Source organism: Aythya ferina (genome assembly GCF_964211825.1).
Source record: "Aythya ferina genome assembly, chromosome: 15".
Taxonomy (NCBI): Eukaryota; Metazoa; Chordata; class Aves; order Anseriformes; family Anatidae; genus Aythya; species Aythya ferina.
Genome location: NC_140314.1, coordinates 6,549,937 through 6,577,198, shown reverse-complemented (window position 1 = coordinate 6,577,198; position 27,262 = coordinate 6,549,937). Strand labels below are relative to the sequence as shown.

Here is a 27,262-nt window from a genome sequence, read left to right as displayed (position 1 = left end):
ATTAATACCAAATCCAGATCACTAGAAGGAACAGAAAAGCCCCAAGGTGGAGGAAAAGGTCTGGTTTTATTATTATTTTTTATAATTTGGTGGAGAATAAAACGAATCTTACAAATTCTTCTATCCTATTAGTTACTCTGATTATTCATCCCTTCGTATGCTATCTGCTTGTGTAGTCAGGAGTGGTAACTTGTTTTTTGCTCAGGTGAAGATCTGCTTTTATATATATATATATATATATATATGTATGTATCTCACTAGTGGTATATTTTTGTGCATGGGATGGCAGGAACCTTTCACTCTTGATGCTTTGAGCCAGGGACTAGTTTTGCAAAGTCTTTTCCCAAATGCCCTGATTTGTGCTGAGGAATCAGAGGTTATTTCGGTGTCTCGTAGAAACAGTGCTTTTTTGAGGGGAAAGGCTAAAGTAAATATTTCAAGGCTTTGGGTTGGGGGGAATTGTAATGAATTAAAAATAAATGAATGGTGCTTAGTAAAGAAGGGGCCTCTGAGCAGAGGAATCTGCAGTCTAAAGGCATTAAGGCTTAATTCCCGTGTCTTGGCTTAAGGCTGCTCTTTTCAGGAATGGGAGCCAGTTATTCTGGTAAATCTATTGTGTGTATTCCTTCCTTGGAAAGACACTCTGATCAGCTGCAGCAGGTCTTACTGAATTGGCTTTGTTTTGATCATGGAGCGAGGAGGAAAGCTGAGGATGGAAATTTTCAGAAGAGTGAGGCCAGCACATTGCGACGAGGAAGAGAGGGCTGCAGCCAGGGAATTGGGGAAGGACATTTTGAAGATCATGTTATAGCAATGTCTGTCAAGAATGGTTTAGGTCCAGCTGATCTTGGCCTGGGGCCAGGGGATGAGCTAGGTGACCTGAGCCTTTTTTCTTTGACTCTGAAAGTGGAAGGAGAAAAAAAAACAAAACACCTTAATATACCATTTTCCCTGTGGATTTTCTCTCCCTCTTCTCTCCCAGTACCCTCTTGTGCCAGGTAACAAGATACTCATATATCCAAATGCTCTTTCTGAAGCTTATTGTCATGCACTGTATCAGAAGTTTGTGATTTATATGACGCTCACTGGTCCTTGAGCATGTGCAGTTGTTAAGCTCTCCTCGTCTTCTTGGAAGAAAAGCCCCCCAGGGCTGGCATGCAATAGCATGATCTCGGTATTTATCCTTTTGGCGGTTTGCTAATTATTCCTATTCCTAGCACATCCCTGTGTGAATTTCTGTCTTTCTGCCACAGTAAATATTCTCTCATTTTTCTAGCTGCAGAGCTGCTAGTTAAGCAGGAGAAGCCTGAATATCCTGCAGAGGCCCATATTGTCATTTGGATGATAGCAATGAAACCGGCCAAACATCTTTTCTGTACCACTTAAATTGCATGTCTTTGCATTCCTGGATCGGCCACTCATTTTCTGGACCATATTCTGCTCTTGTAAACAGCTCATATCGTTCCTGGGAGTGCTCTTTGTAGCAGAGCACTTTGATAAAGCCAAAGCCATCAGCTGCCAAGACTCCATAAGGAGTCGGAAATAGGCACCAGATATCTTCGCTACTGTAGACGTAGCTGCATTAGCAGTATCATTTATCTTCCTAAGGACTTACTAAGCCACTAAAATGTATTATAAAATTAAGTGGCATTTTTTCCACCTGTTCTAACCAGTGCCAAAAAGCTCTCCCCAGTGATAGGATTCTGCATGCAAAACCTGAGTGCACTCCTAAGGACTGCAGCTGCCTCAGAGACAAGGTTTTGTTTTTCTTTTTTTTCTTTTTTTCTTTTTTTTTTTTTTCCCTTTTTTTTCCATGGGCTGCCTCCTTCAGTTACAATAATACACTTTAAATTATCTCAGGGCACTCTGGATCCCAGTGCTGCACAATCCAATTTGACATAAGGGTTGCAGAGGGGGGAGAAAATCTTGCAAGCAGACACCAGACTTTCGGTCTGCATCTTCCATGAGTACAAAGAAGTTCATAGGCTGGGGAAATTCCCTGCCTGTCTGTGCTGGGAGAAAGGCTTTCTGCTCCTGAGCTGTGTTTTGGTTGCTTGCCGGAGTAAAAGCAACCCCAAAGCCCCACCGTGGGGCTTCTGAATGCAAAAGGTCCCCATGTCCCTCCCAGGCTGCAAAATAATTGAAACAGCAGCAAACTGCTGAGTGGCCCCTTTTGGTTTTGTGTTAACTGTATTTTATCGTTTAGATAACACTGCATTTTAACTGTTGTGTTCACAACTTGGCTCCAACACAGGTATTTAAGCACCTTAAACACTCCACAGGCACGGAGAACAGTAGCAGCAGAGGAAAGCTGCTTTCCAAAGGAGAAAGAGCAACCTATAGATGTGGGTAGCCCCAGATAATCTCCAGTTATCTTTTCCCGTGGCCAAATTACTCTCTTACCAACATTAGTCGTGTGCCTGCTGATGCACTTGCCATGCCACCTTGGCCAGTGACATCTCTTGCTGATTTTGCTGCTGCCAAATTCCCCAGCTGGAGAGGGTCAGGGTCTCCATCTCCAAAACAGTCCAACCCGAGCAGACCTGCCACTGCCGTGGAGATGTGATCCGTAATCATCCCTAATCCCTTTGGCTGATTCCCCTGATTATGTGTGGGAGCAGGAGTGCAGCCTAGTTAAGAGGAGCTGTTTTCAAATCATCAGCATGTCCTTTGATTAGCCAAGGTGCATGCATTTGAAACGAAGGTGTCCTGAAATGGCTCTGGGCCGCGGCACAGAAAGGCAGCATGTGTCTGTCAGGATAAAGCTTGACTCACATTGGGCTGTTTGCCCTATTTTCTAGCTTTTTGGCTGCTGCACAGATAATAGGACCCCTCCAGTGCAGAGGAAGCCTGGCATCGAGGCAGGATTCTTTCGAGTAATACACGGCCCTGGTGGGTACTAATCCTGGTAATTTAGGCAGCTGCATGCGAGAAATTCTGGAAACTAAATAGAGATTTCCACGTTAAAGGTATCATAACGATGCTTTCTGAAATGCCAGAGAGCCTGCAGTCCCAGTGTGGTGATGGGGTTCATGAAGAAAATAAATGAGGAATTAGTAATATTGGGGTTTGGCAGTGAAGTAATTGGGCAAAAAATATTTACAGAAGCCTTTAAGAAAAAAAAAAAATTGAGGCTTTGCAATGGTGCCTGCAGACAAGTCACCGTGTTGGTTTATCCAATCCTGAGCACCAATCCAGGCTCCAGCCATGGTCAGAATGGAGCTGCCTCACCAGATTTACTCATGACTGCCTTCATTTATCAGAGGAGCTTTGTTGCTGCTGTTTGTGAGCATGACTTGCTCTTTTCGCCACAGGATCAGATGACAGTTGCATCTCATCATGCAAATGTGTTCTTAGCCTCTTTAAAATCGTTCTTTATTTCCTGTATTTTCTCCGAGTTGTGCCATGGCTGGGAAATTTTCGTGGGCTTTGATTTCCCCTTAGTTCTTATTTCTCCCCTACTAGTGTTACCGGTGCTGATTTGTCTTTTCCTCATGCAGTAATTGGGCTGGTGCCACTGTGTAATTTTTAACTGTGTGCAGTATCAACAGACCTCCATCTGTCTTTCCTCCAGAGCTTCCCAGCCTGCCGTTATAAATATCTGCCAAATCCTCCTCCAAAGAGAGGATCACCAGATTCCAACTGTTTGCAAAATAAGAGCCGCTGCCAGGAATCCTCTCCCACCGTCTGCAACCTGTGCAGGACCCGTGTCCTGCGTGTTGTGAGCTTTTATTTTTGCCACTAAGGAGCTCTGACCATCGTCTGTGATTTGTTGTCTGTCGGAAGCGTGCACTTCTGCGGAGGGTTGGGCACATCAGTCTGTTTGCTCAAATATCTCATTGCATGTGTCATTTTATTAGGCAATAACCTTCAATAACCATCGGGTAATAAAACGAAAATAACAGGGATTTTATACATATATATATATATGTATTGTTGTTGTTTTTTCCTTTAAAACACAGTGCTGATTTAAAACATGCTATGGGCTGGATCAGTTCCATCGTTGTTTTATAAGGTATTTTAATTGACCTGGAATGGGCTCAGTGTGCATGCTCCTTTTGCAGCCCTTTTCTTAGAGACTGAGGGTGTTACAGTGCTCTGAAGCTGGTGTAACCGATAGGACTTGCTCACTGCCCACCTGTGTTACCAAGAGCAGTTTGATTTCATAGAATCACAGAATTTCCCACCTCTCTACATTTGCACATCAGAGTAGAAGATCATTAGAAGAATTAGCACCAAAACAGGTGATGTACTGATTAGACCACACACACTAAAATCTATCAGGTTTTCTAATACAATAAAATTGTGTATAAGTTCATTTCTACGTGTATAACTCAAAAATAAATATTATGATGTAGGTGCCCTTTTAACACCATGAAAGCCATTCTCATAATGGTCCATTGATTCCATCGATTCAGTGCTGTGTTAGGCTCATGTGGCTTTTAAAATTCAGTTGTGTACCCTAGGCTACGATTTCACACGTGTTAGCGTCTGCTGGTGGTATGGTAACCTGCTGTGGCTGAGGAGCTACCAACAAATCTCTTTAGGTGCTGCTGCTACAGACATCAAATTAATGATAATTTTTGTTTGAATAAAACTGGTGCCAGCTAAGGTCAGATCCAAGGAGCAAGGCTCCAGTTCTCTCAAGTGGGATATTGGAATATGTCATCAGAAAGGATTTTTCAAGGTTATTTCAGGAGAGGACCTCATACATAGAAGTTCCGCAGAGCTTTGCAAAGGAACTTAAAAGCCAGCTTGAAGCTGAAAAATATTCTTTCCAGCCTGCATTCAGAAGAACCCAATATTTCCCAGAGACAGCAAAGCAGGTGCCCTGCCTGCCTGCCGCAGGCATTGAACACAGCGACTGGGGCTGGAGGCTGTTCTTCTGTAGGTGATTAGAAACACCTGGAGCACTGAAGGAATTTAGAAGTTTGTTTCATGATCTATAGTCAGGTTGAAAAAATACTGGTATTTACAGTATATAGATTGCACTGTGGATTTGGTGTCCATTTTTGAAGGTTTTAGGGCAACCAAGTTCACGATTTTCTAGGAGGGCGCGCCACCATTTAATAATACATTATGACAGGAGAGAAATATGTACAAACAAGTCGAAGCCTGCAGGAGAACTGTACTTATTCCCAAATGAATAATATCCCCAGCCATTGCCGGGGGTGGCAGGGAACAAATAGGAGAGTGAAATTAGAGAGACCAGACCATCCCAGCGGTGATGTACTGACTGCCTGGCGTGTTGAGCTGTCATGGGGCTATGGGGAGAGCTGTGCTTGCAAGATTGAGATCGACCCTTTCTTTAAGTCTGATTTTCTGGAGTAAGATTTTCTTGTAAAGGAACAGCCACGATTCATTTAAAGTCTTTGGGAGATAAAAAGCAGATGGCATTGATTAGCTAATTAATTATATTTTCTGCAGCTTGTCGGCTGTGCTGGTATGTGTAAAGTTTGCAAAAGCTTGGTATGAGTCTTTTTTTCTTTGATTTGTTGAAGAAATTGACTATTTTAAAACCTGGAATGGAGGGGAAGTTATACACAGATGTGTAATTTTCCCAACAGAAATATCTTAAACTTTTTCTTTGCATTTATATTCAGGGCTCGTTTTTGACGGGAATATGCACAACGAGGCTGCAGCTCTTCTAGCTCTTGTCTTGATTACACACTGCGCTGTGTGACTTGCCACAGGCGTCTGGCTCTCCTGTATTCCTCCTTGTTGGTGTGATCCTCCCCCCTTTGCAGTTATGATGAGACAATGCACAATATTATTTTTTTATTTTGTTTTATGCCAAGCTTTTATGCCAAGCTTGTCTACTTGTGAACCCTGGGCAGATACAGTAGCTAAAGTACTGATTTGATTTCCTCTGTAACATCTGCTAAGCATTGGCCAACTCCGTGACCACCAGAATGGTCCCTGCTGTTTTGGCTGGGGCATCACTGGGTTGTTGGACACCTCTCTGACCTCCTGTAATACTGCATATGTCAAATATCTTGATTTTCTATCTGTGATGGCAATTGTTCAGCATTTAGGGAGAGATGGAATACCTTGCTAAGAAAAAAATGTAAAGAATAATTCGTGAGAAGGGGTATCAGCTTTTCAAATCTGCTGATGGCATAGCAAAATTTTCACATGACCAAAAACCACAAGACTCATCTGGTTTCTTCAGCGAAGTGGACGTGGGGGACTCGCAGGCATACCAGTCCCATCAGTCATCATGGTCTGGGTGGAAATGAGCATGGCTAGATGCAGCTTTGGGTTCCCAGCAAGCCCTCTAAGTGCAGCTTGCTGCAAACTCTCTGCAGGTTTGAGCTCTGCACCAGCACCACCCCCAAAACCTTTCATGTGACAAGGTCCTGGCGCAGAAGCTTTAATTTAATTGCCAGTGTGTAGCACAGGTGATGCACGAGCTGTCAGCTGGCCACCTGTGACAGCTGGGAATGAAAAAGAGCTTTGGAAAATTATGTTTTCCTCTTCTGGGGAAGTGTCCTCCCTTGCAGATGCTGTACAGAACAGCTTTGCAGTCCTTATTTCATTTTTAAGACTTCAGACAAGGATATGATGCAGGTCTTGGTAGGGCCCAGACATTCTACTGGTCAACTGCCTGAGTTGTGCTCCATCTAAAAGCCACCAAGACTGGAAATTGCCTGAAATGAGACAGAAATTTGTTCCTGCTATACAGAACTTTCTATTTTCTATGTAGTTGGGTGTTCAAGCTTGAGCCTTTCTATTTCCATCAGAATGACATTTTTTATTGTTTCTTAAACTGAAGAAACAACAAATTCTGCATCTTCTCTGGAGCACGGTCTTGTTAATGTTCTTTGAAACATGACATGTGTCGTGGCCGTCAAACTGCAGTGATCCCATTTCTTCTGAAATGAGAAAAACATGTCACTTTTGGCTCTAAGTAATACAAAGGGAGAGTCATATTTTAGATAGGAGCTACATGGCTGCCAAAGATGAAAGAAAAATGTTATTACTTTTGGAAATTTCATAATTACATTTAATGATAATTTAATGAAATGACATTGTCTTCACCGCTATCACTAATGAAATGTTTGAGAGTGATAAAATAGATCTTGTTAAATAGAGCGAGAGCCTTGAGTAGAATAGCTTTTTGACAGCAGCCTCCATGCACAAGTCGTGGAATACTGTTTTTTGTTAGTTTAAAACAGAAGTTAAAATGAAGGCTACATTGCAAATAATGCTCAGAAGAAGTATTTAAAGGTCTTCCATTAAGCAAACAATACTGAACTCCTGAATAACATGCTGATGATTGAGTACTGCTCCTTAGAAATGCTAACCTTTCATTAAAACACTTCCCTTGTTTTTCTTTGCAGACAAACCAGAGAGCAAGAAACACCGCCTGACTTTTTTTATTTCTCAGACTATGAAAGGCATAATGCAGAAATAGCAGCATTTCACTTGGACAGGCAAGTAAAATGGATTTACATTAAAAGAAAAAATAGAAATATTGTGATAACTTTCTGCACTTTGCCCTGCTCTGTAACTGAATTACTTTTAAAAAGGGGGAAGATGGAACAAAGGTTGGCCAACACCATGAATAAAAGAAACAGAAGATGATGAAACAATAGATTAATAATTAGGAAGTGCGACTTACTCTGGGAATGAGAAACCTGGCACTAAGTAATTCTTAAAAAGAAGGAGAAATTATATTGAAGGGAAGTTGAGAAATGAATTTCCCCTGTGATCATGAAGTGCATACGGAGAGGACCTGTCTTCTGGGGAATAGGCAGCACAAGTACGATGGGAATCTGGCTCACCCTAATTAGCTCAAGGGCACACAAATCCAAGTGAGGCATGGGGAATTGTGTGAGTGTTCAGAGAGGAATAATTGCAGTGGAAAGGGGATTCTGGTTTCACAGCCAACAGCTGGGGCTCTCCCATGTCAGGAGAATATGGAGACCACAAGAGTGTAGGAGGGAGAAGACACTGATGTTCACCCCGTGTTCCTGTTAGCTGAAAATGTGCCTCCAGCAGAGGTAGAGCAGAATCTGTTGGATAGTCCAAGACTGGAAATGGGCTGGGGCTTGCCCAGATTAGAAGCAGGAATTAATTCATGAGGAACTATTAATTGTAGGGCTAGAAACCATGGCATTTCAGGCATTTCACAGTCTGAGTTAGAACTGAACAGAACACTCTGAAGTGCCAAGAAACATCCTTCCAAAAGTTTCAAGTTTTGGGCCACAAATTATTTGGGGGTACGTATTATTGGTGCCTTCTGGTTTGGTGGTCAGGATGAGGGAATCTATCAGCAGGTCACATCCTTAAAAAATCTTCTGTATTTTATTGTTGTTGACCTTAGCATTGATTCCCTCTGTTTCATATTTTATATTGTCATTTTAAGCAGATGGTGCTGTAGGAAAAAACATTAATGGAGTTCCTGCAGGGAGGTATGTTAAATATCCACATGTTAAGCAGAAAAAGCAGTGTAGAAAATCGTAACAAAAGCTGGTGAGTTTGGGGTTGAAAAAGGCTCTTTACCCAGCCTTTGCCCCTGGGAAAATTTTTAGTCTTGGAGAGGTTGATTAGGTTGGTGTAAGGGTATTTAAACAGAGAGGAGTGGAAGCAAATAAATCAAACAAGTACTAAGACTGTCAGGAAAAAAAAAAAAAAAAAAAGAGTACTAGTTTTTAAATCTATTAGATGGAGTTTATGGAAGAAAGAGGCAGAAATCCCGTTCCTCAAGTCACTTAAAAATTGATGAGCAAAATGCTTGTTATAACAATCCTGAATTGGCACAAGGTCAAAGTCTCTGCTGTCTCTTATTTGTGGAATTTTATGCCACTTGCTTTTTTTTTCATGGAACAGTGTGTCCCCATCCTCTTCTGTATATTGAGTCTGCTTCGTCCTATGTAGGCAAGTCAGAGCTGATCATATTCAGGACGTATTTTGTAGCATATTATCAGAAGGATTATTCAGTTTAAAGTTGATGGGCTTTTTACTCCTTAAAGGCCACAGATAAATGTGCCTTCAGAGTGTAATGAACCTTCCTAAAACCTATCACTATCATTATAATTTAATCCTTTACATAAACTGCCTCTTCACTCTTTCTCCCAGGATCCTGGATTTCCGTCGCGTTCCACCAGTTGCAGGTAGACTGGTTAACATGACAAGAGAAATACGAGATGTTACTCGCGACAAGAAACTGTGGAGAACGTTTTTCATCTCACCAGGTAGTCTTGGAAATAGCACTGTATTCTTTCTATCCCGCCGAACACGTACTTAAGGGAACGATGCGTAGATTGCTTAATTGCTCAGATATTTCTAATAGAACTGTCTTCTAGACCTTTGAATAAAAATAAATGTGGAGACATAGCCTACAAAGAAGACTTTATTGTTTTGAATTGAGTGCCTTTCCCCTTGACAAATTATCCACAGAGACAGGCTTTTATGTTCACAAAAGCAATGTATTCAACAAATGTTTTATGCAGAGCAATTTCTAAAGCAATTTCTTCTGTTGCTCTCAGTTTACCCCAAACCTTATTACTTAGCCCATTAGTTATTTAGACCTTTTTTTCTAGTGGTATGTGATCCATCACTTCTGGTGGTCAGATGCATTTATCTCTTGGTTTTTGCTGGAGGACCAAAAGCTAATTTTCTCGGAGTCATGTGCCTCAGTTTTTATTACAAGAGGAGTCTGAAAGAAAATCAAGGCAATAAATGTGTAAGGTATCCTGCTTCCGGCTCACATTCACAGCTGTGCAGAGGCTGGACTGGAATTGATCTGAATTGTTCCCAGTCTTGTACTTGCTTTGAGGACTGACTGCAGGAACCATCACCTCCCTCTATTTCTATTATCCTTCACTCTTTCACAACATCTGGTGGCCCTCGCCAAGGACAGAGCTCCACAGGGTGGGAACTATACAAACACAGGGTAAAACCACATCCTGGTCCCAGAATATACAAAAATAGGTAAAGACGGTCAAAAGGTGAGAGAGAGGTGGTAGCCTCTGGGGTGCTGAAACAGTGGAATTAAGCTCTAGGTTAAGATACAAATGTACGTTCTTAATTATGTTCATAGGGAAAGATCATATAGAGAAATGTTCATTTTGAAGCATTTAGCTATGTCCAGTGAGCTTAGCTGATATTAGTTCAGCTGTGTGCAAATGTGTTGCTGAACTTGGGCTATGCCTTGTGTAAACAGGAAATCTGGAGTGGGAATCTCCAGGGTTCTCTCCTTAGCTTGTGCCATTGGCCAGCAGTTGTTTATCCCAGATCCCCAAAGCCAAGACCCAAAGACTTCATTGCAATTTCTCCCAGTGTAGCAGTATTATTGCTGATAGCTACAAAGCACAGCCATGTCACTACAGAGCTTTCTCTCTTAAAATGTTCATCGCACTGTTTTGAGCTCCAATAAAGTCATTATTATGGCTGTTATTTTTAGCAGGACACAGCTGAGGAGACCGTTATTAATTCCAGTAACTTCACTTGTGAAATACATTACACAATTACAAGAGGTTTCATCCTACCACACATCACATGTGCTCCAGTTTTACCCATACTACTGAGAGTGTTCACAAATGTTCTGTGCAGGCATTCTGTGTGCACTGCTGGGCACTTGTCTCAGTCCCTGTCTCTCCCCTTCTTTCCCTCTGTCTCTGTCTATGTTTTATTTATTTATTTTTACTTGATTTGTTTGTAGGCAAATAATTACCCCTCAAAGATGACAAAAATCCTTGCAGTTGTTCATGTGCACAAGATACTTTGGCTCATTTGAAATATAAGGCATTTTGTTCGCATTTCAGCAAGTAAGACAAGGATTAGTAGGCTTGCTTGCGTTCTAGTCTTTCCAGGTTATATATGAAGGCTTAGGGGTGAACTTGAGCGATTTCTGAGAATTACAAAACTGTACTCGGGTATCGAGCAGCTTACAGCAGCCACAGCCCAGCGATGCTGAGTTAATGCTGCCGGTTCGGATGAAGATCTTTATCTTGTCATTACAAAATTCCAGACATCCAAAGGATGATCCAAGCATAATCCTTTATTCAAATTTATTTAGAGGTCTTGGATAAATTCAATTAAAATATTTGATTAACTATGAATCAGGCTTTTCCGTAGAATGAAACGCTTAAGCAATTATTTTTTCTTTCAATTTTACATTTCCTAAATCAATATACTTTGCTTAAATCATTTTGGTTACTTGCCAGAGTTTTTTCCTACATGGCCCCCATTTAATTAGTAGGATTCTCATTAACATATGCCCAGCCTCAGTCTTGTATTTCATACTGACCTTAAAAGGCAGGCATTAATTAATGCCTAATGAAAAAGTAATAAAAGCCCTAAATTAAGCAATTAATTCTGTTGTGCTACATGGATCCTTGCAAGAACCATTCTGCACACCCACATGAAGCTGTCGAGGCCCCCTGGGACTGCCTTGCAGTCGGCTCTGGCTCTGCACCTCCATCCCCAGCAGTGCCTGGTGACAGCGACTGGGGACACAGTGTCGGACAGCAATGCAACAAGCCCTCCATGTAATTTATTTCATACAAAACTCTTGCTCTCAGGCCGGGAGGCCATCATTTGCAATGAAAACCCTGTCCAACCTTCAGGGGTTCGTTATGAGCATCATGACTGATGATGTTCACCAAGACATGGTGTTTTTCTCTGGACCAGCGTGGGGATGTGTTGGAAGACACCTCCCTGCTTTTCAGTGCCTGTGCCACCTCGCTTGTCCCAACAGGAATGGAAACAGGGGCCTCTTACTGCCACAAAGCTGCCGGCAGATGTTGCTGCACAGCACGCAGCATCCTTCCTTCCACCGGGGAGTGCAAATGGCTGAGAGCAGGCAGGGCTGCGAGGGGCAGGACGGGGTCAGGCGATGCATTAGGCTGCATTTGGAGAGAAAGCAGATTGCAGAAAAACGCTCTTCCAGGCAGTTTGGACTAAACATGAGAAATGGAATTAGGTCAGTAATTATTTAAATTAATTTTACATCCTTTGCGGTGGGGTAGACTGCAGTAGCCCTGCTACTTTCACAAATGAATGGTAATTTGCTAGGAAAAAAAGAGACATATTAATGATGTCAGCCTTCGTTTTGGAAGTAATTGAGGCAGCAGCTTAAAGAAATCAATGTTACACAGCTAGTAAGCATTATGTTTTTGTTCATATTAACCAATTCCTAGGAATTATGGATTTTTTTTTCCTCTTAGCAAACAATAGCAATTCTGAATTAGCTATTATTTTGAGCAGGTAAATGAAAGATCTTTTCATGCATTGCTTAGTAAATATTCAGGGTTCTTTCCAGTGCTTGAATTGCACAGGCTTGCTAAATGTCCTCTATTAAGAGTCATGCAAATCTCAATAAAAGAATTGCTCTGCCAAGCAATTTGCTTTAAGGTATCTCCACTTGTTCCTTTTCTTCCTAAGAAGAATTATTGTTCAGCTATCAGGGTGATGCATAGAAAATGTTCAGATGAGTACACAGACACTCTCTTCTTCTTAATTGTTGTAATTAGGTGGAGTTTCGATCAACAGGCGTGGTGATTTTTGCATGGATTTCATTACAAATCATGACCATTCATCCTCAGATAATGGAAGTCAGACATTTGTAACACCATTTGGGATTCTCTTGCCTCCATTGTGCTTTGAGGAAACAATTTTGTTTATTTGTTGGTGTTTTTTTGTATTTTTTTAATGAAGAAGGAGTTTACATGCTGCAAATGCGCAGCATTTGAACATTTCACAGTATATGAACATCCCTTTCTGCTTTGCCAGCACTGCTGCTGCTGCCATATCTACCCAGCCCACAGGAGCACAAATTCCTGGCGGCTGCTCCTTTTGCAGCTGTGCTTTGGGACTCTCATTTTTCCCTTCCAAAGGCCAAACCCCGCTCTCAGCATGGGCCTCCCATCAAAGCCCTGGGTTTGTGTCTCCAGCTGGAATTTCCCACTCGGCATGCTGTGCAGAATGTGGGTCACCTATTTCGGTTTCCAAGAGGCTTGCTACTGCACCTTGAAGTCCTAAGTGAGAACTGCGTTTTTCTATCTTGGGTACCTCTTTATTTCTGCATTTTTAAGAAACCTTAAAAATCTTTCCCCAGATAATTCGGGCTGCTTCATCTCACTTGCTGTGTATAAGAACTAGGGTAGACATATCAGGATATCTATCCTGTGTCCATCAAAGCAGTTAATTTCTTTATTAATCACTTGAGATCCAGCACCCTGTCACCTCCACTACCTCCAGAAATCAGACAGGTAATGGAAAGTAAGTACTATACGTCTGAGAGAATACCAGATGTCAGAAAAGGCTTTGTCATCAAAAGAAACTTCTCACCAAGAAATATGCTTGTGTTTTTACCGCACATTTGCTGTCCTAATGAAGCATCCTGCCATCACTCAGAGGTTGGGCTCCTCTTGAAGGCAGTGGGGGCTCTGCAGGAAAGTCAATAGCCGGAGGAGCCCAGTGGGAGCAGAGCAGCCCATGTGCCAGCCGTGTCGCCCTGCAGCAGCAAATGCGATGGCTGCGATAGCCCCCGAGCTTTCCTGAAGATTTATCTGGATACGAATGTGTGATTACTGTCAGATGATTAGTCCCAGTTGCTTCCGTTGACAATACCAAGCAGGGTTTCATTGTTCCCAAAGTTAAATTCGGAAGCAATCTATTAAACACAGTATTTATCTTCCCCGCTGTGCGAAATGATGTGTTTAATATAATTCCTTTCTGGAAAGGTCAGATTTACATAGTGTGCAGCAGAGGCTGCGGCAGAGCAGGAGGGGCATCACCGTGCTGTTTGCTCCTTACAGAACTGGTACAGCTGCAGATAACCACGCATCTGCTTCCCTCTGCCAGGTCGTCCAGCCTCTGGAAGATAAATTGTCTCAGGTGATCAAGATAACTACGAGTAGGTTCCTTCCCTGCACACAGGAGCAGGTGGTGCTGACAGAGCCAAATCAAAGCAGGAGCCCCACTGCAGCTTCAGTGCAAACATAAGCTCTGGCTGCAGCGCAGGGGTGAGCTGTGCCTTCCCACCGAGGCAGCAGGCGCCTGGGAAATCAGGGATCTCTTCATATCTCCTAATTCTTTTGTGTTAGCCTGCAGCGAGCGGCAGCATCTGTATGTGATTTCTTGTAAATCATCCCTCGTGGCATCTTGGAGCCCCTTGAAATACTTGGTCTGCAAGCATTTCTTTTAAAGGTATAAATCACAGATGTTTTCCCCCAGTTTTTATTGGCTGGGAAGATCCCAGCCTTCCTAATGACCCACTCTGATCCTCCCATTCGCAGACCATCTGCAGCTCACAGTGCTGCCCGCAGGTGCTTGGACAACTTTTCACTTTCATCCTGAATTATGGAAGAGGTTCACATGGAGGCATGAAGCCCTCCTGGTTTTGCCAGGATGATCAAAGGCAAGTTGAGGCACCTGTGTTAGCCCTGTAAAAACTGCGCCAAGTCCGTGCTGCGATAGCATTTTTTGAACAGGAAACCCATGAGAGATCATTGACTACAGGGCCGTGAGCCCACAGCTTGCATTAGGTTGGGTCTGTTTAGATGTTGCTTGATTTTAAGCTAAGAAGTTGAGTGGAGTCCAAAGGAGAGACACTGATGTGGTCCTGGGTACAAGGAGAAGCTGAGGGATTCAGATTCATTTAACCTGCAGAAGAGAAGGAAAAATTAGTGGGGTTTCTGTTTAGAAGTTAAGTGTATCATGCGATGAGCTGTGCCAAGGCTTGTGCTGGGGTTCATCAGCAATCACCATGCCAAGTGGCTTTATGGCCAAGGACCTGGTCATTTCTTAGCCCACAGGAAGGCTCAAACCACTGTTCCTTTAATTAAACTGTTAAGGGACTAAGTATATCTTAAATATAAGGAGAAGCTTTAAAAATATTTGTAAAGTGTATTTTGCATGATAAAACATTTTAATAACAGAAGGAAAAGTGCAGGCATTCTGAGTGCTCCCTTTCTTGCTTTTGTTATTTCTGTTTTTTATTTTCTCTTCTCCTAAGCACTTTTCTTTCAGTAATTGTCAGCGAGGATTTTGACTACAGGGTAAATATTTCTGGAGTGAATCAGGATGTGTTTAACTGGTATGAGCCAACTGTGTGAAGGTAAATGTGCAGTTCGGGTAGGACTTGTACAGGACTTGTAGGACAGAAAGGTGTGTGGCTGTTCCAAGCCAGTCACAACAGAGGGATTTGAAAAGTGTGTGTCCAGCATGAAGTAACCACAGTGTAATGGACAAATCTGATGACTATTGATAGAGGCTTGGGAATGAAGAGCCAATAGAAACTGCCAAGCAGTAAAACATCAGCCTTTTAGTCCGATTATTTGGTGTAATTCCAGGATTAGCAGTCAGAACCATGTGATATGGCTAGTTAATGCAATCAAAACCATTGCAAGACCTTCTCCATGTTCTCGTGTTCCTCCTTCCCCACTTGCAGCCTTGTGCCCTGCTTCTCCATCCCTCCTCTTACCTTGATGGCATCAGGGATTGCCTCGATGGCTCCTTCACCTCTTCACCCATTAATCTCCCTTGCATCGCACATCAGCAGTGTCCCAGTCCTGCCAGTGCTCTGCCAGACCTAGGCTGGCTCTGGATTGTGGGGACGTGCCCCAGAGCTGGGGGCACATTGCAGCGTGGTGCTGCAGAGCATGGCTGTGATGAAACCCCACCGGTTTGCCTCTTGGAGCCACATGGGCTTCTGCAGCAGGCAGAAAATAGACTCCATCTACTCACCAGCCCTTCCTGCCTCCTTTACACTGATTGTGCCCAAAGGGGAAGTAGCTCAGAAGCAAGATTTGAATTTAGAGACCTTGGGGGGAATTAGGAAGCAATGTGACTTCTGCATCCTTGTGCTACTGTAAGCAAAGGGCACAGTCTTCCTCTAATGACATTTTATGTGCACAAAGCAATTGTAGGAAGAGCACTCTGACAACATCAGCATCATGATCCTATTGTTCATAGTCCAATGCTGGGGTCTGGGGACGAACTGTTCTCTCCCACCTCCAGTGGGAAGGGGGTTCTTGTACAGAGTTGAATGGTTCCCGGTGGTACAGATATGTGTGGTGGGAGCTCTGAGGAAACTTTAAGGGAACACACACCCCCAAACACGCTGCAGGTCCTTTTTGTGTGGTTGATGGAGTAATGTGATGTGTGGAGGAGAAAATTTCTGTTTGGGATGTGTGGTGAAAGATTTACTTCTGTGCTATTTCCACCTTCCCCACACACCCCCACACGAGTCTGCATGCTACATAATTCTACTTGGTAAAGCTGCCAGTTCTTCTCACACCAGCAAGTAAATGGATGAAAGGTTTTTGTCTGTTCTTAAAGAAGTGAACCAAGATTTGGAAGGAGGCTTAATTTTGGTCATGTCATTGTTTGGCTGCAGGATTTGGGGTTTCAGCCACCCCAGTTAGCTTGGGGTAACAAATATATGCAAAAAGATGTATCAGACTGGGACTGAAAGGAAAAAAAAACAACATATATTTTGTGTTTTTGGAATATAAATAAACTGGAAGTAGTCACAAAGAGCTCATCACAGGGCGTGATCCCAGCCACTGAAATAAATCAGTCTTCTAGTGGTTTCAGTGGAAGAGAACTATGCGTGGTAACGGTGGGTTCTGGGCTAGGGCTTTATTTCTGCTTATGTTCCATTGCACACATGAGTATTTTTATGAGTTCTTGAACACTAATTTCAGAGTAGGTTTTAAAACTCTTTTTCTTTGTTTGCCAGCCAACAACATCTGCTTCTATGGTGAATGCTCCTACTACTGCTCAACCGAGCACGCCCTGTGTGGAAAACCAGATCAGATCGAAGGGTCTCTAGCTGCTTTCCTTCCTGATTTGTCCTTAGCTAAAAGGAAGACCTGGAGAAACCCTTGGAGACGTTCCTACCACAAGCGCAAAAAAGCAGAGTGAGTAGTGGTGAGCAAAGGGTTCGTTCACCCACTGTGAATGTCAATAAAGAGACAAAACAGTGCTTCTTTTACCTGATTTAAGGCTTAGGAGAACATCTGCATTCCTTTGGTGGGTCCAGCTCCTGGGAAGGGACAGAATACTTGTGATTGCAAGGAGCTCTGTGTTGTGGTCTGAACCTGAAATGACCTTCAATGGCATAATTCCTTGCTGGGATACATTTCTGCAGTGGATTTTGACAGGATGCAGTGGGACCTAAGTCCTATCAGAAAGAGAAAGATTCACTGCCACCCTCAGCCCTAAACAAGTCTCCAGCGTTTTTGACTGATGGTGCAGCTGGTTTCCTAAATCTTGAACCTGTTAGCTGCATAGTTTCCAGTCTTGTGTTTTCCTTCCTTTTTCATCAGTCACAATTCTTAACAGTTGCTCGGATTACTGAAAGCAGCCTGAAGAGTCTGCTGCCTCCACCTGACCCTGTCCTCAATTTAACATGATACAACTAGATATTCACAAAATAACAATTTATTTTTTTAATACTCAGTAAGCTTTGCATGTCACATAAAATATCAAAATATCGGCTTTTCCAGATGGGAAGTTGATCCAGATTATTGTGAAGAGGTTAAACAAACACCCCCGTATGACAGTGGAACCAGAATTCTGGATATAATGGATATGACAGTTTTTGATTTCCTAATGGGTATGTTTCATCTCTTTCAAAAATTAAATGCAACATTTAATTAGAATAAGAACCACTTCTTTCTACACCGCTTTGCATAGCTCAGCAATTTACTAAAGCATGGTTGAAGTTGCATTTACAGTATATGCCCTTCTAGATGATTATGAGAAAATGCAGATTTACATGGTTATGTATTCCCATCAGCGCAGATTAAAGGAACAAAGATGTTCAGAAATGCACAGTGATGAATGCAGGTCATGCTAGTCTCCTTCACAGCAGCTAAGGGCTTCACAATTTGCCTTAGTGAGTGCCTTGCCATTGTAATGTGTGCCTGTGCAAGGATTGTTGCTTATTGGCACATTGTTTTCATCCTCCAGCTGTAGTCACTGCTGCTTGCTCTGTAAACCTAGGGGTTGAGACTGGAGGGTGGAGAAGTATTGATTTATCATGAAGGCAACTGCAGTAAATAACAGGGAAACTTTTTTGTTCAGGTAACCTGACCACAATTAATTTTTTTAACAAGTAGATAACAGTGACCTATTTCAAACCTACTCAGTGGTTAACACTGAGACATTTGCACATGAAACCTGTCCTGCTGCAGCCAAAATAACTGCAAGGTGCCAGCACACATACTCGATCCTTGGACAAGTGCCAGCATGGATGTATCCTCTGCCATTCCCACTACTGAGGTTTCTGCAATTGACTGCAGCAGGAGAGGCCAAGTCCCATCTCAGGAGCCATATATTGAATCTAGAAGTGACTCAAGTCCCGATCATGAAGACAAAATTCCTAGCTTGACACTAATACTCTACACATGACCGTAAAAGGGACACAGATGTGGGTGCCCAAACAGAGCTGTTCAGCTGTACCAGGAGCACCCTAATCCACATGTTAGAGCCATAAGATTGTTTTGGCTTTCCAGACAGACAGAAATTTGGGCAAAGTTCTTAACCAAGTTAAAACAGGATATTTGGTCATGGCTCAAAAATATTAGTGAAGTCATATGGATTAACATCCCTGTTTGAAGGGTGCATTTCCCCCCGCCCCCAAGCTAAGCCTTGCACCCAGCATACATACCAGTGCTGCTTTGTGCTCCATGTAGACTGAGGCTTGGAGCAGTTGGTGTCATTTTCAGTGACGAAGCTGTGCTGGCTCAGGATGTGGCTGCCTTGTGGATGAACAGGCCATTGAGATGCCATCGTGCTTGAGTGGAATTTCCCTTGGTGTACCCCAGGAGAGGGTTTTCTGGAGAGTAGGAAGGTTTATTTTTGTCTCCTGATAGGTCCTCTAGAGCTTAAGTGTAAAAGCTACAGGGAGACAGAAAAACTCATCTTCCCTCCCAGAGGCTCTGATGGTGAGATGTTTAAAGGAGATGTTCGGGGATTCTCCAGGGAATTTATGGGTACAGTTTAGCATAAAAGCCCATTTTGTAGTATCACATACTTTAGGGTTTCCACAGTAGAAATGAATAGTGCCAGTAGATGCATAATTTTCTCCACCTTCTACCTTTGAGGAGTGTTGGGATTCTTGCTGAACCATGGTTTTGACATTTTCTTAGCCTGCACACCCAGCAAGCCTGAGTGAGAATGGTCTTTTTTGTCTTTATTCTATAGGTAACATGGATCGACATCACTATGAAACGTTTGAAAAATTTGGAAATGAAACATTTATTATCCACTTAGATAATGGAAGAGGGTAAGTACCTTTAGTAATCTTTTTGAACAAGGAAACAATTTTGACCATACTAATTACTTTATACTAGCCATTATAAGATGATTTTTGCATCCCGTGATTTATGATTTAGTACCAATTATGTGTATAATAGGACAATATTACAAACTCCAAAGGGAAGCCAAACTCTTCTATCCTACATGCTGGTCAGGCAGAAGTTTGCCTTGTCCATAACTCAGAGTTTATAAGGAGAACAGTTTAGTAGAGCAGGGTACAAAATAAATATTTTTTCCCCTGTTTCAAAACAGAAAAACTGAAACCCACCAATACAATAACATCTATTCAAAATAAGTGGCTGAACTTGGAGTCCAGATTTCCTCAGCTCCAGTCCAATTAAGCGGAAAATAGACAACTATGATTTTTTTTACTTCCATTTCCAAAAAAAAAAAAAAAAAAAAAAAAGAAGTGAGCGAGTGAGTCTTTAAAACAGCTTTTGTCACATTTTTATTCTTACCTTTAAACAGGTTTGGAAAATATTCCCATGATGAACTTTCCATATTGGTGCCTTTAAACCAGTGCTGCAGGTATGTTTCATCTCTGTAGTTGTTCACCATTTTATACTTTTGTTTCCACTAGTAGGACTGAAATGTTCAAGTGCATCTTCTGCTATGAACCGTGGAGACAAGGAGATGCTGTGATCCTGCCTGGAGAGTCTGACCCGAGCTAGCCCTGAGCATTGGCTCTGATGTGCTGAAGTGCATTCTTTACTGAATCAAGATCTTCCAGCAGGAGTGCAGCTGTGAGCTGTTGTGAGAGAGGCTTTATTAAGATTTGGCTTTATTAAGGCAACATACACCTCCCATTGAAGTCAAGTGGGAACACTCCCTCCAGCTTGTTCTAGCGCTTCCCATAGGTATTTGTTCCTCAATGCCCCTGGCCAAGATTTTCAGAGGACAAGTGATACTTAGAGTTTCAATTTTGCATGAGATTTTGCCCATTTCTAAGGGCTCCTAACCAGGTGAAAATTGGAAAATTCAGACTATGACACTGTCTGGTTCTGATCATTTCAGATCACATGGTAACATTTTTACTCTGTTATTACTATGCTGACTACAAGCCCTGTTGAGATCAATAGTGATGAAAATACTGATTTGCTTTTTTTTTCCTTTTTCTCCTAGAATAAGGAAGTCTACCTATCTGCGATTACAGTTGTTAGCCAAGGAGGAGTACAAACTCAGTCTCCTGATGAAGGAGTCCTTGCTAAAAGATAAAATAGCTCCCATTCTTTACCAGCCTCACTTGGAGGCGATGGACAGGCGGCTGCGGATTGTCCTCAAGGCTGTTAGTGACTGTATAGAAAAGGATGGTTATGACAATGTGGTTGAAAATGACTTTAACACTGATGTTAACACTGTTGCGACCGAGAGGTAGTGAAATCGCAAGACTACGTTTTTACCAGCCAAATAAAGAAGATTCAAAAAGGAAAAAAAAAAAAAGTCTTGCAAAAGACTGTGTATGCCACTTTGTGAATTCAGTGAATTCAGAAATGAGATGTAATTGTTCCCAGAGTAGGTAAAGTGTAGACTCTGCAAAGGATTAGTTCATTAAGAAAAATAAGTCTAACGTGATGCGTTTTCATTAGTTCCTAAGAAGAGATTATGAAAAGGTTGAGAAAATATTCAGTGACAGACAGCAGTCTGATAGCAAAACACCTCCTGTCCTTTTTGTATAGAAAGGAGGCCTTTACTTAGTATTTTCTATTTATATATGGTATATCTATGAAACCCCAGACCTACCTACCAAATTTAACTAAGAGGGACAGCATAGTTTTGTGACTCACACTTTATTTGTGGTGACAGTCCACTTAGTATTTTGTGTTAACCCTTTAAGTGCTCTAATCCACTGTATCTTATTTAAATTGAATGCTTTCTTTTTTTTTCCAGCTACTCAGCATTTAAAGGGTTAAGGCATTATGAACTTTTAAAGGCAAATAATAATAATAATAATAATTAAAACAGTGGTTACCAGAAGGGAATTTCACTATTTGTGCATTGACAGGAATACTTGAATGTTGGTTTTACAAAGTGATGTAAAATGACAAGTTGTACTATTTATCCTTAAGGAGGTGGCAGCTCTTATCTTTCTAGACTATCATAGCTGAGCTGCTACTTTTCAACTTTGCTTTTGATAGTTTTGTGTAAATATATACATATATGGGTAAAAAGCTGCTTTCAGCAGCTCTAGGCTTACTTTTGCAGCATTTTTGTGGAATTGTTTGCAACGTGGTTAAAGTGCAATAAAGATATGGCAAAATGTGTAGCCATCACGTGTAAATGGATTCATTTTTCATTGTAGATCTTGTTCAGGGCAAAGCTGCGTATATCGGTCAAATATTCCAGAAGTAGTTGTTTAAATTGTTGTCCCCTTCTGTAGCAACAGCAAGTCAAGCTAAAGCAGGGAGCTGGTGACTAATATACAGTACAACAAGGAACATAGCATTGAAAATGGCTAATCTTTAGTATGAAAGCATTATTTTGATTATCATTTCAGCATCCCTTCCTCTTGCAATTATAGCTGTAGAAACAAGCTGTAGAGCCACACCTTTAAAAGATTATGGCTTGACACACTGCCCAAAAAATTTAGATAGATCAGTTTCTCTGGAATGGGTTGCAAAAGCCCTTGAAGAGTAGGAAATCTCAGCCTAAATTATCTAGAAACACAGTATACCCAAGCAAATAATTTTGAATCATGCACAGCTGAGCTTGTGTAATACGTGTTGAGACTTTCAGGCTAAAAGCAAGCTACAAATTGAACAAGTGGCTGTATTTGACTTGTAAAAACATGGAGTGGTACAGAAGGAATCCCTCACCGCTCTTTAGGGTGGAGGAGAGAATTTATTATGACAATATTCATCACAGACATAATTCTCAGCTGTCATTTGTTTCATTTTATGTCTTTCTTCTCAAGGATTTATAAACACATATTTTAAAAGCTTGTAGCCAGGTAGATTAAAAGATAGGCATTACAGCATAACCCAGCAGTATTCACACTGTGAACAAGAGGAAGAAGTGTTCTATAGTCTCATTCACTTCTTAGGTTGATATATGATCACTAAAAAATGCCTTTGTTACTATTTTACTACCCATTTTAAATTCCCATGACTCTCACATACATGGCATGCAAAGATGACAGAATAGCTCAGATCCTGCAGCTGTCCATGCACTTGGAAAATTTCGATGTTACCCTGTGGCTCTTTACACTTCCTGAGATCCAGCTGCGGTACTGAGGATTTTCTCTGCAACACAGCACTTGCACTGCCACTCCCTCTCATTTATCCAAGAGATGGAAAAAACGGATTGCAAAACGGTGAGATGGGTTTTACATACTTATCTGTATCTTTCATCCCTCAGGGGTTACAAGGGACTACCTGCATGTCCTTGCTCTTTTCTCCCTCAACAAACTCAATTTGCCTCCCTTGCTTAATCCTCAGTGCCTGGCTGTGATTTTCGTGCAGGTGCAGCTTTTTCTCTCTGTGAGATTGTGAGACAGGGACAATAAAAGCGTCTCCTATGGGAAAAGCTCTGCTTTCTGCTCTTGGGGTCAGGTCAGCCAGGGCTCTGGGTCTGCAAACCTGATTTTCTTTTGGAAAGCAGCACTTGGCAGCCTCTTAGCTGAGGGAGGAGCAGACACAGTGAGGATCTTTGTTCTTTAGAGGCTGGGCTGTAGGTCAGGAGCTCCTGGCAGGGAGGTTCAGGCTGAAGGTCTCTGCAGAGGGCTGCTTGGTGTGTTCGGAAATAAACTCGCTGTTATGAATTGGAATTTGTATAAGCTAACTAGCGGTATTTATGTAGAATAATTACGTGAAGGTTACTTGTCCTTGCTATATTATAACCATCTCCATCGGGTCTCCAAGTTTTTCCATTTCCTGAGCTTTGATGCTTTCCCTTGCAAGCTCTCTGCTACAGTCCTTTGTAATCCTACAGAAATTATTTTTGTCTTCAGTGAACAGCAATCCTTGGTTACTTCTAATCCTAAATTACACATACAAAAAAGGTGGGGGGTCTCCTCTGTAGGATAGGACTTGAAAGTGCCTTGGAAGAAGGGAGGTGTTAACTAAGAAACTGGGAGAAGTTTCCTTTCCCTTGTGCCTCAGGTGAGAAATTGGGGTGAATTAACCACACCTAAGCAGTGCAAGCCCAAATACAGGTTGGGTTGTTCAGGCAATAAATGGTAACAGCTGAGTTCAAGCCCTTTGTGTGCCTGGGGGAGCTGAGGACATGGGGCTGACCTGGAGGAGGTTGCTGTGTGTGGAAGGGCTGGTTAATGAAACAGGCTGTGGAGCTTCTTGGTATATACCAGGAAGCTCTAGGGTGTTTGTAGTTGTGCTGCCAGGTAGCTAGAGTTTTGACTCATTAATTCTCAAGGTATTTGGGAAGGGAAAGGAATTACTGCCTTGTTCCAGTGTTTCTTTTTGATGTGGGTATAGAGGAGCAAGCATGACAGACAGGAGATTGGGGGAGTGAACTCATTGCTGTCTTTCAGCTCCTGGGGCTAAAACACCATAGAGAATAGCTCTGTACAGCCCAGGGAGGGGCAAACCTCTGCTTTCTGGGGGCGTCTGCGTTGTGCTGGGACAGGGCTAGCATCTGGCCTGAATTTCTTCTCTTAAAAGCCTTCTTGGTATTTCTGAGCCTTTAGGCAAAGGGCATTGCCCTTCAGGGGTGAAATGAGTCCTTCTGTGGACAGCAGGAGGTTTCTGAGCTCCTCAAGCAGTAGTTTTAATTTGAGGGCTCCTGTGAGGACAGCTTGTTTTGTTTATGTGTGGGGGGGTCTCATAAAAAGGTCACCTGGGGTTTGGTGTGCGGAGTTCGCACACTTCTGCATGCCCATGTGGCAGCAGCTTACTGCAGTGCGAGCTGATGGCTCCGAAAGGGCTGTCACTGTGCGTTAGGTCAGTAATCCCTGAGCTAAGGAGGATTAGCACGAGGCGGTGTAACATCTCTTTAGGAGTCCTACATATCTCCCAGACAAAAAGATTCATTCTAAGAAGATAAATAAATGTCAGAATCCAATTGGTTTGTCGCCGACTCAGAAATGGTGTAGGAACAGCATCCAGACAATAACATACTGAGAAATCTGCAGTTGTCTGTCAGGGGCATAACATGTTCAGCACAATAAATACAGTATGCACAATAAATAACAGATAAAATAGATAATATACTTCTAAAAGCACCTAATTACAACTGTATCTGACAGCCTAAAACAGCTTACTGTATTCTCCTGAGTAATTCAGATGAGAGCCTCATTTTGTTTTGCTGGTTTTATGTTGTTCAAGCATCAAAGGAAATTCACACAAATTAAAAGAACTCTCATTGTTTGAATTAGGTATCGCGGTTGTGATCAGTGGTACCAGGCAGAGCCTGTGATGTATGTACAAGCTGCAAGCCTGAAGGAGGTTGTGGTGTAAGCAACAGCAGGAAATATTGCGTAGGAGGAGGGAACGTGGGATTTCAGCCTGACTGCTGCCTTCGGGCACTGAACTGAAAATGAGCTCGCCTTACGTGGGTGATAGAGGGAAGTGTCCAAAGGGTGATGTGATGTGGCTCCTGCTGGTGGGGCCATACAAGGCTGCATAGTACCCAGGGGTCTAGGTGGGCACCTTGCTCTCATCCATTGCAGCAACTGCATCATCACCTTCACACCTCCAAAATCCCCCTGCAGGCTGTCCCTGCATCACGGCTTTTGTGGCACCAGCCTGAAGGTCCTGAGTTTCCAGCTTGGAGCTGGGCCCATGCTAGAGCCTTGATGATGGAGCAAGCTTTCTTCTGGTGCTGAATGTAGGACTGCAAATATAATTTCCCTGAAATCAGTCCAGGTATCAGTTGCTTCTATAGACTTGCTTGCCATTGATCATTCACTGAAATATTTTTTACAGTATACCTGTGAAAATGATTCGTTAGTAGCCTCTGGCCAGTATTCAGACTGTGACCAGATCAAAATTAATTCAGTAAAGTACCGATCCAGTGCTTTTGGGGACTGTCTGCAGAAACAGATTAAAAGCAATTCAGTTTGGTGGCCCAAAAGACCTAAAAACTCTGGACAGGCCAGCTCCGGTCATGTGTAAGAAATGAAGCAGAAGCCAAAAGGAAGTCTTATTGATTTAGCAGCAGCAGTACCCTTTCCTCTAAAGCAAGGTCAGAGCAAAAGTTTGTCTAGAGATTGCCTGCAAGAGCTGCTGAACTGCATGCCATCAGCCGCTCCATCTTTTTCAAGTTATTTAATAATTTCCAAGGATTTGTTCAACTTTGATGTAGTTGGCATGAGGAAGTAAGGGGATTTTGAACAGGCTGGGGAATGGCTGAATTTGTGTCCAATCCACTATATGAAGACTGATGTGCTAGGAGATCAGCTCCACTCTTTGAAATGACCTTCATACACAAGCATCTCTGGCCCTTGTCAGAAGTTGCATGTGTTATGCATTGAATCTTGCTCAGATACGGGTCTGAACCCAACAGCTTGCAGTTGGAATTGGCAGCTTGAGCTGAAGCAGGATATCTCAAAATTGGAGGTGTCAGATCAGAGCACTCTCCGCTGCTGTGAATGTGGGAATCTGGGTCATGTCATGCCTTGGCCACTGTAATGAACAACATCAGGATCCCTACATAAATTCTTCTGCCACCTGTTCTAGAAAGGAGCTCACTGATTAATAGACACATGTATAAAACCACCTACAGGCTTCAGTTGACCCTGTCAGACATAACTTCAAAATACATCCAAGGGTGGCTAAATATAGATCCTACCCGAAAGACAGACAATTTAAAATCTCATCCCTCCAACATCTGGTGCTGTACTAATGCCAGCCAGGTGTCACTCGAGAGGTGGTGGCGGGGGCGTGGTGCTGAACTACAGCGATCTCTGTACGTCCACATCACTTGCTGGAGCACCTGGGTGCTGCAGAAGGTGCCATAAATCAAGCAAGAATTACAATCTGCATGCATCTTCTGAACCCTCCTGCTCAGCTAAATGACAAAGGAAAGTTAAAGCTGTCAGCAAAATGGAAGCAACACAGCTGTGGAAGTCCAAGTGGGAAAAAAAATTGACAAAGGCAAGTTGATGCTCAAACTTTTCCTTGCAGACACTGATCCCTAAGCCAGGAGCACCGCTTACTGTTCTGATCTCGGGTTGAGCTTTGGAAACCAGGGACAAATCCTCTTCTGAGTTGTAAACTGAGCAAATCAGGCTATCCCAAACTGCAAGTTGCCTTCCTTCTGGCACACCCTCCTTAGTTTTTCACCATTACCATTTTTGCAGCCTCTTAGAGTAGCACTTGGAGTCTTTGCCACAGGCAGCACTTCATAAATAGTGGAGATAAAAGGCTTTTCCTGGTAGACCACTGAGGGAGGTTCACATCATTTTCCAGATCAAATTCAAACTTTTTTGCTGATTTTTAAGCAACTCCTTCCTAAACAGTGAAGCCAGTGAGAGTTTCAGAAGCAGACTTCAGGCCTGTTAACTTCCTCACCCGCCCCATTTACAGATGAATGGTCTCGCTGACTTCTTCATGAGTTTCTTAGCTATAAGATTAAATAATTTATTATTATTGTTTATCTCTTCTCTAGATTGTTAGCTGTTTGCTTCACTGAATTGCGCTGGATTTCCATTTTTAATGGATGCTTTCTTAGCCTGAATACACTCCAAAATTCATTATTTATAAATTGAGGCATCTATAGCCAAGTCTTTGCATTGTAATTGCAGCTTTGTTTAAATGCTGGCAGTGGCATTATACTCAACTGTTTGCAGTGAGTTTCTTTATGTTGTTCCTGTCTACAGAGCCCTCACTTTTTGACACATACATGTATAGTAGACATCTATAGGAGACCGTGTGATAATTCATCTGAAATCCCATTTTCCTTTGGAGCCCCCTTATAAGAGCCTGACCAAGTGCTTTACCTTCATTGTCCATCTGAGGGCTATATGATGCAAGAAGTTGGTGGAAATTTCTTTCCAAAGAAGCTGAAATAAGGTTAGAAAGCTGCG

At 42.4% G+C, this 27,262-nt stretch overlaps 1 protein-coding gene and 1 long non-coding RNA gene across 2 annotated transcripts in view; both read left to right on the top strand.

Annotated features, from left to right (window-relative positions):
- FAM20C (FAM20C golgi associated secretory pathway kinase) overlaps positions 1–21,544 on the top strand; it is a 57,506-nt gene extending 35,962 nt beyond the window's left edge. Inside the window, exons 4-10 of the mRNA XM_084536298.1 lie at positions 7,344–7,436; positions 9,085–9,200; positions 16,697–16,877; positions 17,466–17,575; positions 19,168–19,249; positions 19,750–19,809; positions 20,404–21,544. Coding sequence (XP_084392424.1) covers positions 7,344–7,436; positions 9,085–9,200; positions 16,697–16,877; positions 17,466–17,575; positions 19,168–19,249; positions 19,750–19,809; positions 20,404–20,656 — 895 coding nt within the window. The 3' untranslated portion in view covers positions 20,657–21,544. The remainder of the gene's footprint in view (positions 1–7,343; positions 7,437–9,084; positions 9,201–16,696; positions 16,878–17,465; positions 17,576–19,167; positions 19,250–19,749; positions 19,810–20,403) is intronic.
- A 685-nt stretch (positions 21,545–22,229) lies between these two features.
- LOC311445418 lies at positions 22,230–26,577 on the top strand. The gene is made up of 2 exons (XR_014698400.1): positions 22,230–22,916; positions 24,611–26,577. It is a non-coding gene; the product is annotated as an uncharacterized lncRNA (long non-coding RNA).
- The last annotated feature ends 685 nt before the right edge of the window (positions 26,578–27,262 follow it).